Here is a 15240-nt window from a genome sequence, read left to right on the forward strand (position 1 = left end):
TTATTTTCTCTAAGAGTAATTATTTTAAGGTTTGGCGCCATCTTCTGAAGATAAAATTGCATTCCTATAGGGCGGATGTGTAATGGGTTTACAACAAAGGAAAGAATTTATTACCTTAAGGGTCTAAAGTTACTAACACCAAGGCCACTACTTATTTTTTCTACATACCAACTATATTAATTAATACATATTCAAGGATACAATTCAGGGAATGTGAAAACTTGGCAACAAGCATTGGCTCATCAATGAAATCTTTTACTAGTTTATTCTGACAGTTTCTAATTCTCTGAGAGGCTCTAAGCTATTTGAATATCTTAAGCTTCCCGCGCCTCTCGAGGCTGGGAGACTGTAAACAATCGTATGCATAGCTGCAGGAGTCCGGGTAAACTTTTCAGGCGAGTTAGAGAGCCATCTGAGGGGTATGGATTTAAACACTCCTAATTGCCCAGGAACTTTATTAATTGGAGCTGTAAGTTAACTCTTTGACAGAGAGAGCAAGATGGTGGTGGGGGACAGCCCCCAGTAAAGTCAGAGGTGAGAGCACAAAGCAATAAAGTAGGCAGACTCTGGTTTTTGGGGGGAAGATGCTCGAGAATATCCGGGGAGACTCCCGAGGCTCGATCCCGCCTTTGCGTATGCCGAGCCTCCTTCCTCATGACCTTTGTCACGAGTGGAATGTTTCACCGGCTCCCAGCACTCCAGTGTTCATTACAGCACTGTTTACAATAGCCAAGACATGGAAGCAACCTAAATGTCCATCAACAGAGGAATGGATAAAGAAGGTATGATAATATATATGATGGAATATTACTCAGCCATTAAAAAGAATGACATAATGCCATTTGTAGCAACATGGATGGACCAAAAGAGTGTAATACCGAGTGAAATAAGTCAGACAGAAAAGGAGAAATATCACATGACATCCCTTATATGTGGATTCAAAAAAGAAATTATACAAATGAACTTACAAAACAGAAAGACAGTCACAAACTCAGAACATGACTTATTGTTGCCAGAAGGAAGGGATAGTTAGGGATTTGGGGAAGGTCAGGTACACACTACTATATTTAAAATGGATAACCAACAAGGACCTATTGTATAGCACAAGGAACTCTGTTCAATGTTATGTGCCAGCCTGCATGGGAGCGGGTGTTTAGGGGAGAATGGATTCATGTATATGTATGGCTGAGTTCCTTCCCTGTTCACCTGAAACTACCACAACATTTTTAACCAGTTGTATCCCAATACAAAATAAAAAGTTTAAAGTCTGAAAACAAGAGTACTTGTATTTTTATGTAATGGCTGCACTTGGTTTCAGGGTTAAAAGTTCAGGTTTTCAGTTGGCGTAACTGTCCCCTGCTGTCAAGGCCACCTGCAGACTTTTAAAGTTCCACTTTATGGCCTGTTCCACTACCACAAAAATGGCCCACCTACCACCACATAATCAAAGGCAACTGATGTATAGCAATGATTCGCTTCCCTGGTGGCTCAGTGGTAAAGAATCTGCCTGCCAATACAGGAGACGCCTGTTTGATCTCTGGGTTGGGAAGATTCCCTAGAGAAGGAAATGGCAATTCACTCCAGTATTCTTGCCTGGGAAATCCCATGGACAGAGAAGCCTGGTGGGCTACATCCATGGGGTCACAAAAGAGTCAGACACGACTTAGCGACTAAATAACAACAAATATTCATCCAACGTTCCAAGACAGAGTACAAGAAGTGTTAGAGGTACAAGATCCACCCCAGTCTAGGCCTGCTCACCTCCCCAGCACTGTATGTGTGTGTTAGTCGCTCAGTCGTGTCCCTCTTTGCGATCTCCATGGACTGTAGCCCTCCAGGCTCCTTTGTCCATGGGATTCTCCAGGCAAGAATATTGGAGTGGAGTGGGTTGCTATTTCTTTCACGGGATCTTCCCAACCCAGGGATCTAACCCGGGTCTCTCTCATTGCCTGCAGATTCTTTACCATCTGAGCCACCAGGGTAGCCCAATTAATCCTCTAGAGTTAACTGCAAACGCGCCGCCTACTCAGTGCACTTCCCCACCCTCAAGTCTCAGCCCGTGTTCACATTGTCTTCCCTCTCAGCTCCCACCAGCGGTCTCCGTCATTGCCCTTTGTGGGTGTGACGCCAGGCGGCGGCGGGAACTACGAAGAAAACAAGAGGGTTAGAGGATGCCGGCGGGAGTAGGCAGAGAACTTTAATTTTAGGTACGTTGGTCAGGAGAATCTCTCCCGTGATTAACAGCTAGCTGAGCAGATACCTGCGGAAAGGGTGGTACCGAGTTCTCCGAAGAAAAGCGGTCTAGACCGAGGCGCTTAGTGAGTGAATGGCTCCATCCCTCGCCAGTAAAGAGAAAGCAGTGTGTGAGAACCATGCTAGAACGAAGAAATCGCAAGCAGTGCCAGGCTTTACCTTAACCTTGGCACCTAGGGTACAGCACCCAGGACCAACTCAGGACCTGGCACCAGATGGGGATCGGAACTGCCCAAGTGAGGGATCAGATTCTAAGGAGGTTTGGAATCACACCTAAGACTTCCCATTCCACAACCCTGGTCGCAGACCCCGCCCTTTGAGCAAGGCTCCCGTCCACTTAGATGCGGTCACGCCCATACCGGTACAGCTTCCTCCTCGCACCGCAAACACCTGTGACGCTGAACTCTCACCCAAACCCAAGCCCGGATCCTAGTCCCTCTTCGCCTCCTCCAGGGCCCGCCTCCCTCCGGCCTTCGCCCCTCGCCTCATAGGCCCTCCGTTGTTTAGTCGCGAAGTTGTGTGCTATTCTTTGCGACTCAATGGACTGTAGCACGGTAGGCTCCTCTGCCTTTCACTATCTCCCGGAGTTTGCCCAAATTCACAGATTGCATGCCAACTCGTGTCCTAAACCGCTTCCGCCCCGCCTGCATTGAGGGGGTGGCCCCGCCCCTACTGCCAAGACTCCACCCCTCGGAGCTCCCTGTTTCCTAATTGGCTATGTCTTACCGCCTCTTCCCGCAGAGTAGCATGACCCGGAAGTGATTTCTGAAGTGCCGGCCGCGTGGACTTGTTCCTTGAGTGGTAGGTTGCCACAGTCGTTGCCATGACCAAAATAAAGGCAGATCCGGACGGGCCGGAGGCTCAGGCGGACGCGTGCTGCGGGGAGCGCACTTACCATGAACTGCTGGTGAATCTGAACCCCATCGCGCAGCCTCTGGCTTCTCGCCGTCTCACGCGGAAGCTCTACAAATGCATCAAGAAAGGTGCGGTGCACGCCGAGCCGGGGCGGGACGCGGGTGGCAGGCTGAGGCCCCCCCGACTGATTGTTCTGTCGTTGCAGCCGTGAAGCAGAAGCAGATTCGGCGCGGGGTGAAGGAGGTTCAGAAATTTATCAACAAAGGCGAGAAAGGGTAAGAATCCCCCCTACCCTCCGCTGGATTTCGGGGATGGTGTCCTGCTACTTAACAGGTAGTTGGTTAACGTGCTCTGACTTGGGTCGTATGCAGAAGATACATTCCCTTCCGTACAGATGTCGATACCACTTACAAGAGCTCAAAGGGACATCTTGGGGAAGGTGAATTCCAGGGGAACCAAATTGTATAAGCCAACTTACTTAGGATTGATCCCAGCTTCATTCACTTAGCGACTATTTACCAAGTGTCTACTGTTTTTCAGGCACTGTGCTATGGGGAGACAATGGCAGTAATCAAATACACACAAAATTACAAGTTGTCATGGGTAAGCATGAAGGAAAAGTACAGGGTGCAGTGAGAATGACTTCATTATCCTACAGCTTTCTTTTTTGGCATTTTTCAGGATCTGAAAATTATTTGCATTTTTATTCCTTGTCCCTCTCACTCAGGCCAGAAAGCAAGCTCTTTGAGAACAGAATAAAGCCTCTCACTGCTTTATTTTCAGAAGTGCCTGGTACATTGTAGGTGCTCAAGAGCTAAATAATGCTGGGAGGATTTGGTGCTCTATGGAGTCTGACCTAGGTGGGTAGCTGAGGTCTGAAGATATAGGATTAGTTTGTGGCTTCCGGGTTTGGGGGGCATTCTGCCAGAAGAAAGTAGATTCCAGGGCAGGAGAGGGTAGTAGTGGATAGAAGTGCTACTTTCTCATGGCACTCTATAAGCCATTGTAAGTTTAGTTTTTGTACTCAGGAGTTTTGGAAGCCAATGAGTGTTAAAGTGAGGGGTGACATAATTATGTTTACACCTTTAGAAGGTTTTTCTGGCAACTTTGGAAAAGATCAGAGGTGTAAGAATAGATGGAGAAATTGAGATAGGTGGCTACTCTGGTGCAGAAGAGATGAGAGCAATTTTGATTGGGTTATTGATGGCAGAGATGGAGAGAATTAAAGTGGATGGATGAGAGGACTTTTGCATACAGAGTGAGGAGGTGTGGGCTCCAGGCAGATGGACAGAGGGCCCGTTCACTAAGACAGTGAACAGTGAGGGAGCCAGATTTGTATAAGATCACGAGTCTGGTTTTAGACAAGTTTTCAAGGTACCTTTTAAATATGGAAACCCTCTCCCTAGCAGAACTGTCAGATAGGCAGGTGGCTATATGGGTGTTCAGTTTGGGAGAGGGTTGGGTTGGAGAGAACAGATTTGGGAGTTGTCAATATAGAGTTGGCACTTGAAGCCTTGGTTACAGATGGGGTCAGCTGAGAGAACGTACTGACAGAGCAGAAAGACCAGGCTGTAGGAATACCAGCATTGAAAGGCTTCTCAGGAATTTCTTGGCAGTCCAGCAGTTAGGACTCCATGCTTCCACTGCAAGCGGGCCAGGGTTCCACCCTTGGTTGGGGAACTAATATCCCACAAGCTGCACAGCACGGCCAAAAACAATAAAAGGCTACTCAAAGGAAGCGGAGCATATATAGGAGGACAGTCTATGAGCCAAAGGAAAACTAGGAGCCTGCTAGTTAGTTCAAAGTAATGCTTTGAACCCAGGAGTTTTCCTTGTGTTTTCTGCTCCCCTAGAACAGACTCTTTCCTTCTGTCATCAGGGCTCCTGAGGCCCTTGTCGCAGAACCCCATCACCTTGCCAGCTAGAACAGCTATAGATTCTCTGGCAAGCTTTTCTTAGTTCCCTATCACTCTTAGGAATGAGCCTTGAAACACTCAAGACCCTTATATGTGACTAGTTTTTCTAGCCTTCTTGTCAGCCTCATCTCCCCATTCTGGATTCCAAAGCCATCCCTGGCTCCCGACAACACCCATCCCCTGTGTATCTGGTATCTTTCTGATTCTCTCAACCTTAAATGCTTTCCCTGCCCCCCGCCCCTCTATGGGCTTCCCACGTAGTTCAGTGGTAAAGAATCTGCCTGCCAAGGCAGGAGATGCAGGTTCGATCCTTGATCTGGGAAGATTCCCCTGGAGAAGGATATAGCAACCCACTCCAGTATTCTTGCCTGGAAAAATGCCATGGACAGAGGAGCCCGGCAGGCTACAGTCCATGGGGTCACAAAGAGTAGGACATGACTTAGTGACTGGCAGCAACAAAGCCCCTCCGTGGGCTGCCTGACAGATGTTCATCATTCAGCTTTCCTCTCAAGTGTTGCTTCCTGATTCCTTTCTTGATTGTCCAAGGAGAGCTGAGCTGTTACTCCTTGGCATCTCTCATACTTCATCTGTCCTGGTACAGTACCTTTTGTCACACTTGGTGGCATTTACTTGTTGCCAGGCAACAGAGATCACCTCCCCAGAGGAATGCACTCACCAAACAAATCTGAATGCATTTCTTAAGTTTGGGAGACATACATGATGGGGCTCCTTGAGGGCAGGGGCCAGTTTACCCATCTCTGTAGCCCCCAAGGCCCAGCTCAGTGGCCTCCCTTATGGATGAAAAGGGAACCAGCAAGCTGGGAATGACAGTGGTTTCTCTTATTTCAGGATTATGGTTTTGGCAGGAGACACGTTACCCATTGAGGTATACTGCCATCTCCCAGTTATGTGTGAAGACCGGAATTTGCCATATGTCTATATCCCCTCTAAGACGGTAAGGAGCCCGAGCCCCTGATCTTGGTCAGCACAGAAGAGGGTCTGGGATCAGGTTGGTGGCAGCAGGCCATAGTGGCAAACAGCATGAGCTTTGGAGCTAAAGACAGGCCTGGATGGATTCCTGGCTCTGCTGCTTCCCAGATGAGGGAATGCCGATAAGTCACCTCTCTGTACTTCTACTTCCTTGTAAAATGGGACTATGGGAATGAAACAGAAGGTGAACTTGAATGTGTCAGTCCTGTTAGGTGGGTGCAGTGTTCAGAAGGGATGTTCTAGGGACCTGCAACTGTCCTTACCCTTATATAACAGAGGCCAGGTCTGGGCTCCAAGGGGTGGAGAATAGCAGGGCCCTGGAAAGCATAGGCCCTGCTTAAGGGGACAGCCCCTACTGAGCTGGAGCCCTTTCACAACTGCCATATGGAACTGTAGGCCCAGTGTTGCTGGACCACACTTGAAAGTCTGCTGAGTTTAGATGGTGGCAACCAATTCAAAATGTTAACACTGACTGACTAGCACATGTCTGTGGGCTGGATTAGGCTGGTGGATCATCAGTTCGTGACTCCTTGGTGCACAGGTTGTGTGGCCTTTGTTCCAAACAGCTTTTTTCCTTCTCTGCAGGACCTGGGTGCAGCCGCCGGCTCTAAGCGCCCCACCTGCGTGATAATGGTCAAGCCCCACGAGGAATACCAGGAGGCCTATGACGAGTGCCTGGAGGAGGTGCAAGCCCTGCCCCCGCCCATGTGAAGGACTTAGGCACAACTGGGCACCTGCTCTAAAAACAGTGGCTTGGTGGCAGGCCAGTTGGCTGCCCTCCTGCTCCCCACATTCAGACATCTCTGTGGTCCCGAGGCAGTATTCTTCCCAGGCAGCTCCAACAGCTACTTCACAACGGCAGAGCCAGCATCTTCTCTGACAGAGCCTGTTTCCTGTTGAGCTTCAGTGAAGACAGTTCCAAGAATGTGATGTGGGGGAAGTAAATCCTAAAACTAAAATGTGGTGAGTCTGCAGGTGTTTTTTTTTAAGCAGCAACTACTGGTGGGGCCAAGTTGTTGGTGGGGAGGAAAGAGCAGAAGTAACCTCCGTATAATGCTTGGTGTGAATGCTTGCCCACCAGGGTCAGTGCTGGACTCAAGCTGAGAACGGACCCTGCTCCCACCCTAAGCTTTCCACTCTACTTCTAGAGTAGCTGGGAGCTGCAGGGCAAGCCAGCTGAGTCCAGAACCCACTTCATAGAGCCTGTAGTTCCTATGTTTGGGGACATCCCCATTCCTCTTTGCTTTTTCCCCCAAGAGCCTTAAATGCCACTGGGAAGCTGATGGACGCAATTTACCTGCCCACACAGTAAATTTTAAGTAGGTATTTGAAGCTAATGCAGAATCCCAGGCCATCTCTCCTACTTTGCCATTATGGCCCCAGTAACCTCATCTCTTCAAACATTTTAGACTTACAGTGCCTTCCTGCTCTCAGAGGCCCAGCGCAGACTCAGTACACACAGCAGCCAAGCTTCAGGCACCCTGCAATAAACTGGAAGGACCTTGAGCTTGAGGGTTGGAACTGGTTTAAACTCTAGGCTCTCTTCTTGATAAGCTGTGAGCCCTTCTGGGCAAGTCATTTCATCTTTCTATATCCCTTCACACCCGTTTCTAACGAGGAGGTAATACAATTATGTATATGTAAAAGCGTCTTGCCCAGGGTTTGCCATCTCCTAGCGTTTTCTCCCAATCACATGCAGGTTGGGTTCTTTCCAACTACACTCTGTGGCTGCCATACTCCCAACCGGCAGACCCAGCACCAGTGCACGGTGGGCACAGGTAATTACATCTCGGTAATTCTTTGCCAGTGAAGCTAAAGGCAGGCAAAGTAAGGAGAAGGCCTGTGAATATATTTGCTCAAAGTTATAAAACAATGGCATTCAGTTCTATCCCGGACTACAGTGGGGAACTGACACATAGAGCTGTGAGGCTGTACAGTGGGAGGAGGGGACACAAGCCTTGGTGTAGCAGGAAGAGATCTGGCTGAGGGCAGGGATGGAAGACATCTGCTGTGCCCACCAAGTCCTTTGCTATTCTGTCAGTTGCCACCAGTCAACAGCAAATATAAAGAGCAGGAGGCAGAGCAGGAGTACAAGACGCCAGAGTTTCCCTGCCGTTCGTCAGGAAGCCAGCTGCCTGCTGTAGGATGTCTCATCTCCCTCCTTGGCCTCTGCCAGAGGGCCGGCCCTGCTGGTGGTGGCACTCCTCAGCCAGGTGCTCTGAAACGAACCACAGTTCACGGAAGCCAACCACCCCCACCAAGACAGACCAAGGCTTGTGGGTGAAAGACCTCTTGCAACAAAGTTCCTCCCCAGCAGGAATCAGAATATGATGCGTTTCCCATCTGCTGGGTTCTGCTCCATGGGACAGTAGGGACACTTCAGCCTATAAAGGGAGAAGAACCAAGAATGTCTCAGGTGGCCAGCCAGCAGAAGAATCAACCTAAGGTGGAACAGAACCCCAGGAACTTACTTTCCTCCATTAATGAGCTTGTTGAGTGCATCTCGGGAGATGACATGGCCACAGATGAGCTTGATGGGAGGGTTGGAATCCGACGTCTGCTGGCGGAGGATGGGGCACGCGAACACTGAGTGGTACCAGCACTTCATGCCGAGTTCAATCTCAATCTGGGGAGGCCAACAGTGGGGTGAGCCCCCCTTCCTGTGGCGCTGTCCTCCCCAGTGCTCCCCCATACCTCCCCCTGCTGGGCCTCACCGGCAGCTCGTCCTTGTGACTCCAGACCCCAGAGCACTGCCTCTGCTCCATCACAGCTTTGATATTCATCAGCACAGGCAGCGCCACACAGCCAGAGGCGAAGCTGCAGAACAGAGAGCAGGGGCTGGAGAGACCAGCCTGACCAAGAGCCCAGCAGACAGACAAAAGGCCCAGCACACTGTCAGTACATGACTCAGCACAGGGTTTCAAAGTGGCACTTGATCAAACCAGTCCTTAAAAATCTCTCAGGTTATGCGTAAAGCCACATATGTGGTTCTGTGTCTTAACTCTAGAAAGTCATTCTAGTGCACCCCAAAATTTGGACAAAAGGAACATCCAGGGGACAGATACCTGTTTATCCACTGATACATCCTTGGTGTGACAGGGACACTAATGTTTGGAAGGGCCTCATCCTGCCTGTGTGCCCCATTCTGTCATCACAGTGCACCTCTATAGCTGGTCATCAACCAGGGCACTTAGAAATGGGAAAAAGTAGATTCGGTTTTCACTAGGATTGGGGTGGGGATAGTGAACCAACTGACTGGAGCCTGGGGTGCCAAACCCCTGCAATACACAGAGCAGGTGTGCAAACAGAACCATCCTAAGGTGCCTGTGTTCGTGCTGGGGAAGACTGTTCTGCAACCAGAGTCCATGGGAAGAAACGAGGATGGAGCCTATCGCGACCAGGCAGGCAAATGAGCCCCATGCCTGGTTCCACAGCCAGCCTAAATAAAATACATCACTGTATGTACATACACCACACGTGTACATGTGGGGTCAGGTCCAGGTGACCTTCATTCCCTATGAGGCCTTAGGAGCCTCTGTTTCTTCCTGTAAAATGAGGGTAACAGTACCTGTAACTCTTTGGTTGGTTTGAAGCCATGAGGAGAATATGACTGTAAAGGAGCCTTCCAAGTGAAAGCTCTCAGCACCTGTGACTCAGCTGCTCAGTCTCCCTGAGGGAGGTGGTGTTTAAGACATGAGGTGGCCAGAAGGCCAGGCTGTCAGAGGGTCCTGTGATTACCCAGAGGTGAGGTGCAGGAGGCACGGACTTCATTCAAGAGACCTTACAAAATGGGAACCCTGACTCTGCCACTGACCTTGTGGTGACCCCAGGCCACAACTCTAAATCTGTTCTCCAACTGTAGTGCGTGTTGAGTCACTTCAGCCACGTCCGACTCTTTGTGACCCCATGGACTGTAGCCCACCAGGCTCCTTTGTCCATGAGAATCTCCAGGCAAGAATACTGGAGCGGGTTACCATTTCTTCCTCCAAGGGATCTTGCCTACCCGGGGACTGCCTACCCTTATGTTTCCTGCATAGCAGGCAGGTTTTCACCACGAGCGCCACCTGGGAGGGGTACTAGAATGAAAGGTAATTCCTACCTAGAAGGGTGACTGAGCAGCCAGTTTAGGTCTGTGAAGGCACTGAACACCATCTCTGGACAGGGCAGGGCCTTGACAAGTTGGGTTTCCCTCAGCCCGCCCCCTTGTACTGCCCACAAGGCTGACGATACCTGACACTGAGGGGTGACTCCACAGAAAGGCCCAACAGGGAACAAGCGTCACGGGTAAAGGTCTCACAGATCTCGGCCCAATGGCTGTTGTCCAGGAGATGGCAGTAGGGTGACTTCTCCAAACCCAGCTGCAGGTACACCAGACTGCCCATCATCACCTGGATCTCTACAAGGCAAAGGGGAATCAGGGTGCAAGGAGGCAGCCTTTCTCCAGGCTCTGCCTCCAGCCCTCGGATGGCAGGGCTGAGAGGCAGTATGGGGAGCAGGCTGTGCCCCATGGCTCCCAGGCCCATGACCTGGCCAATCGAGGATTAAAATGCCCTCTGGCAAAGCCAGTTTCCCCTAAAATCCAGTGAGGAAGTAAGGTTTCAGGGCTGCTTCTGTGGTAAGCATGACGTAGGGAGGGGTTTCAGTTTCTTCCCCATCGTTCCAGCCGCGTCAAGGAGCGGGTCTCAGGCTCTTGTCCCTCTGCTCCAGTACTAGCTAATCTTTTTTTGGGGGGAGGGGCCATGCCATATAGCATGTGAGGCAGTGCAGCATAAGGGAATGCATGTTGTAGGGGCCACCCCAGCACCCAGGCACGTACCCCGCTGGTGCACGTGAGCAAAGGGCTGGAAGTGCCGGGCGTAGCTGAGGGCCTCCAGCTGCTTCTCAGGGCCACCTGCCAGGAGACGGATGAACTGCAGTCGGTGCAGCTTGAACTCCAGGGAGCTATTGAGCTCCAGCAGGCGCTGCCTGTGGGAGACAGCCCACCTGGGAAGAAAGAGGCCAGCTGAGTGGGAGATAGAAAGGCAAGAGAAGGGGGCTTGGCAAGGCCTCCAAAATCTTATGTGAGGCCCGTGAGACAGGGCTGGGGGTGTGTCAAGTATGCTGGGTGACGTGAAGAGCAGACAAGCCCTGTCCCCTGTGGGACCACCCAAAGGCCAACGTACTCCAGTGCTGGCCCCAGGTCTTGTTCATGCAGAGCTTCCAGGATACGATTCAACTCCAGGAAAGGCTGCTTGAAATCCAAGTCCACATTCAGTGTTGATTCCTAGAGGGAGAGAGAGCCATCTACCACTGGAGGACTGTGTTTCCAAACTTCTCTGCTCCACACCTAGTAAAACCTCATCCACCAAAGACAAGCCAGAGAGGGGCCATGGTCTCTTGCCAGTCCCTTGGACTCCTCTTTTTCCCAGTTCAAGTTTTGGGAGGCTGAGTGCCACATGCTGGCCTCCCAGAGGACAGACTGCAAACCCCACCCCATCTGCTGTGGTACTGGAGACCCACACTGAGTAGCATGGAGAGAAAATTACTCTTTTTCAATCCCCCTAATTACATAAAGGGAAAGCATCCTTTACGTTCACTGCCAGGGTGTCGTTTAACACCTGACAAGTACAACTTGGTCATTTTACTAGTCTTCCCTTTTAAGAAAAGGATTATCAGGCACTGAGAACTCTGGCGGACACCCAAATCCAGCTAGAAATTAATAATTTCACTTTCTATTGTATATATTTTGTAGCTACCTTCCATTTATGGCAGGGGCACTGATTTCTAAAATAAATTTATTTTAAGAGTAACAAAAGCAAAACAAACAAGCAGGACTACATCAAACAGTAGAGGAAACCATCAACAAAATGAAAAGGCAACAGGATAAGAAAAAATATCTGCAGATCGTGTTACCTAAGGAACTAATATCCAAAATATATAAAAACTCAATAGCAAAAAAAAAAAATTCTTATAAAAAATGGAGAGAATATCTGAAGAGACATTTTTTCAAAGAAGACATCAAAATGGCCAACAGGCACATGAAAAGATGCCCTACCTCATTAATCATCAGGGCAATGCAAATCAACACCACAGTGAGTCATCACCTCACTCCTGTCAGAATGGTTGTTATCGAAAAGACAAGAAATAAGTGCTGGCAAGCGTGTGGAGAAAGGGGACCCTCATGCACCTCTGGTGGGCATGTAAACTGGTGCAGCCACTACAGATAACAGTACGGAAGTTCCTCAGAAAATGAGAATATGGCTACCATATGATCTGGCAATCCCACTTCTGGGTATTTTCCCAAAGAAAATGAAAGCACTAACTTGAAAAGATATCTGTACGGCTCCCCCCTTATTCACTGCAGCATTATTTACAATATATAAATATATTGCCAAGATAAGGAAGCAACCTAAGTGTCCATTTATGGATGAATAGATAAAATGTGGGGTGTATATATATATATATATATACACACATAGTCGGTCAGTCATGTCCGACTCTGCAACCCAATCAACTGTATCCCACTGTCCTTGTGTCCATGGCTCCTCTGTCCATGGAATTCTCCAGAAGAGAATACTGGAGTGGGTAGCCATTCCCTTCCCAGGCATCAAACCCAGGTCTCTTGCATTGCAGGCAGATTCTTCACTATCTAAATATATATATGTATATATATATAATGAAATATTGCTTCTCAGATGGCACTGGTGGTAAAGAACCCGCCTGCCAATGCAGGAGACATAAGACACTTGGGTTCAATCCCTGGGTCAGAAAATCCCCTAGAGTAAGAAATGGCAACCCACTCCAGTATTCTTGCCTGGAAAATCCCACGCACAGGGAAGCCTGGTGGGCTACAGTCCACGGGGCTGCAAAGAGTCAGACACGACTGGGCAACTGAGCACGCACGCATTCAGCCATTAAAAAAAGTGGGGAAATCCTGTCATTTGTGATAACATGGATGGGAGCATTATGCTAAATGAAATGTGCCAGACAAAGACAGCTACTGTATAATCTCACTTACATGTGGAATTTAAAAAGTTTTTGAGAACACCAAGCTCATAAATACAAAGAACAGATTGGTGCTTAAAAGAAGAGGAGGGTAGGGGGTGGGAGCAATGGATGAACTATTTTTGTTGTTTTTCGTTTTAATAAACTAAATGCAATTTTCAAAATGGAGATGAACTCATTTAAGGAAAGACTGCATCAGTGGAAACAAGGTAAAGGCACAGTCTTGACGGAAACCTTGGACTCCCCATGTGCAGTCCAGAGGCGAGGATGCCCTGCCAGGCCAACTGTCCACTGGAGACGGGTCTCTGAGAACAGGTGTTCCCCTGACACACATGTCTGAGTCATGTAAATAAACTGACCTGTCTGGATATAAAAAAAACAATGGGGTCCTAATGTAAAGAACGCTACCAAGCAGAAAGCAGAACAGGCAGGTCCCAGCACCTCCCCAGTGAGCCCGTTACCTGACACAGCTCCTCAGCGACACTGAGCATGCCCTGCTGATACAAGTGCTCCAAGATGGCCATCTGCAGGGTTTGCTGCTGCTTCTCCCGAGAGTCCCACACCGCGTCAGAGACCACACCGCAAATCTCAGAGTCAAAGTTCTGATGAGGACGAGAGACAGTGCCCTGTGACTCAGGCCTGCACTTCTCACACTGGCCTCCCGAGGAGCCCTGCTACACACACACCGGCCACAGGTATTCCCGCCGCCGGTCTGGAGCTGCCCACACGCTCACCCTGTCAATGGCTTTGCCCACTCGGGAAACACTGCTGTGAATGTCCTTGTGGTCCGAAGCCAGTTTCTGCACGGTGTCTTTTATCTTCCGGCAGCACTGTGACATAACCAGGGAGAGGGTAGCTGAGAGAGGGGTTCCCTGGATGGCTGCAGAGAAACAATGGTAATGAGTCAGGACTCGGACACAGAGGAGCAGACCTTGTCTCGGCCTCCCTATTCTAAATGCCAGCAGGGAGGCCTGGGAAGCAGCCCTAAACTCCAGAGTGAAAGACTCAGCTCCTATTCTGGGTCCCGCCACTCTTTAACTGTATGACTTGCAATTAGCCAAGTGGAACAAGCCAGTTCATTGCCTGGAGTCTTCATTTCCTCATCTATAAAACAGGTGATAGCACTGGCCTTGGAGGCTGCTGTGAAATGAAGCTGTTCTGGCACTTACTGTGGTAAGTACTTGGTTTTAGCTCATTTAATCCTCACTACCATTATGTGCAATGGCACTGTTAGTAGCCTATACTCCAGCTGAGGAAGCTGAGGCAGTAACTTGCCAGAGCTCACAGCAGTGACAGATCTGAAGCCCTGGCTCCTCACCACCACGCCGGAAGGTTCCTTAATATCTCAAGGGAGACACCGCGTGGGAAGGCTTTGAATCATGAAGTATTATCCACACATTAATGCCTCTAACCCAGAGGACACCAGGCAGGCAGGGTCCATCAGGGAAGCACAAGTACGTTTCTGTCTCACAATACAGTGCTTTCCACCCCCATGGCGGGGTGAACCACATGAACTACCAAAAGCATGTGGGGCTTGGAATAGAGAAGAGCAGCCAGGCGCCTTCTTCCAGCCAGCATCTCTGCCCCTTCTTTAGATGGTAGCCTCTGGGTTCAGGGAGGAAAATATGACCCAGGGAAGATAACATGACCCATGAGGACCAGGGAGTGTCTCAGCTCCGAGACCAGCTCTGGAAGAGAAATGCGTTCTGCCAGCTTGCTAAACAAACAAAATGTGCACTCCTGCAACTGCTGGAGCACCAGGGCCACCTCCAGAGAGCACTGCTCTGAAAATGAAGTCAGTGTAGACTGAAGGCATCATGTGAGCACCCAGATCCAACTGGGCTGGACCTTTCAGTTACTTGAGACTATAAACCCAGCAGCCCAACCCCCCACTTTGTGTTTGTTTAATTAAGCTAGTCTGAGCTAGGTTTCTGTCACATTTACCTGAATGAGTCCTGACAAATACAAACAGGAGGTGGCGGCTGGGCCTACTCCTACTAGGATGGCTATAACCAAAAACAAAACAGGTAAAAACAAGTGTGGGTAAGGATGTGGGAAAACTGGAACTCTCATACATCGTTGGTGGGAATACAAAAAGTTGCAGTTACTTTGGAAAACAGTGTGCCAGCTCTTCAAAAAGTTGAACACAGAGTTACCATATGACCCAGCACATAAAAAAGAATGAAGCAATGATTCATGGCACAATAGGGATGAACCTTGAAAACACACTAAGTGAAAGAAT

The 15240-nt window shown here is 49.3% G+C and overlaps 2 protein-coding genes across 11 annotated transcripts in view; one reads left to right on the forward strand and one right to left on the reverse strand.

Moving 5' to 3' along the window:
- Positions 1-3013: 3013 nt before the first annotated feature.
- Positions 3014-6977, forward strand: NHP2 (NHP2 ribonucleoprotein). The gene is made up of 4 exons (XM_010846509.1): positions 3014-3236; positions 3314-3383; positions 5874-5979; positions 6600-6977. The coding sequence occupies exons 1-4, from the start codon at positions 3077-3079 to the stop codon at positions 6723-6725; spliced, it is 462 nt and encodes a 153-aa protein (XP_010844811.1). The 5' UTR covers positions 3014-3076; the 3' UTR covers positions 6726-6977.
- Positions 6978-7842: 865 nt separating this feature from the next.
- RMND5B (required for meiotic nuclear division 5 homolog B (S. cerevisiae)) overlaps positions 7843-15240 on the reverse strand; it is a 17839-nt gene continuing 10441 nt past the window's right edge. For 4 of the 10 annotated variants that reach the window (XM_010846514.1, XM_010846518.1, XM_010846513.1 and 1 more), the window contains 8 exons: positions 13733-13878; positions 13460-13600; positions 11177-11277; positions 10831-10997; positions 10245-10410; positions 8729-8831; positions 8486-8640; positions 7843-8398 (listed from right to left, as the gene is read on the reverse strand). In XM_010846514.1, the coding sequence (XP_010844816.1) occupies positions 8335-8398; positions 8486-8640; positions 8729-8831; positions 10245-10410; positions 10831-10997; positions 11177-11277; positions 13460-13600; positions 13733-13878 (1043 nt within the window). In that variant the 3' untranslated portion in view covers positions 7843-8334. Of the gene's footprint in view, positions 8399-8485; positions 8641-8728; positions 8832-10244; positions 10411-10830; positions 10998-11176; positions 11278-13459; positions 13601-13732; positions 13879-14942; positions 15005-15240 lie in introns of all 10 variants that reach the window. The other 6 variants (XM_010846510.1, XM_010846517.1, XM_010846520.1 and 3 more) reach the window with 3 other exon arrangements.

Source organism: Bison bison, unplaced genomic scaffold (assembly GCF_000754665.1).
Source record: "Bison bison bison isolate TAMUID 2011002044 unplaced genomic scaffold, Bison_UMD1.0 scf7180017864238, whole genome shotgun sequence".
Lineage (NCBI taxonomy): Eukaryota > Metazoa > Chordata > Mammalia > Artiodactyla > Bovidae > Bison > Bison bison.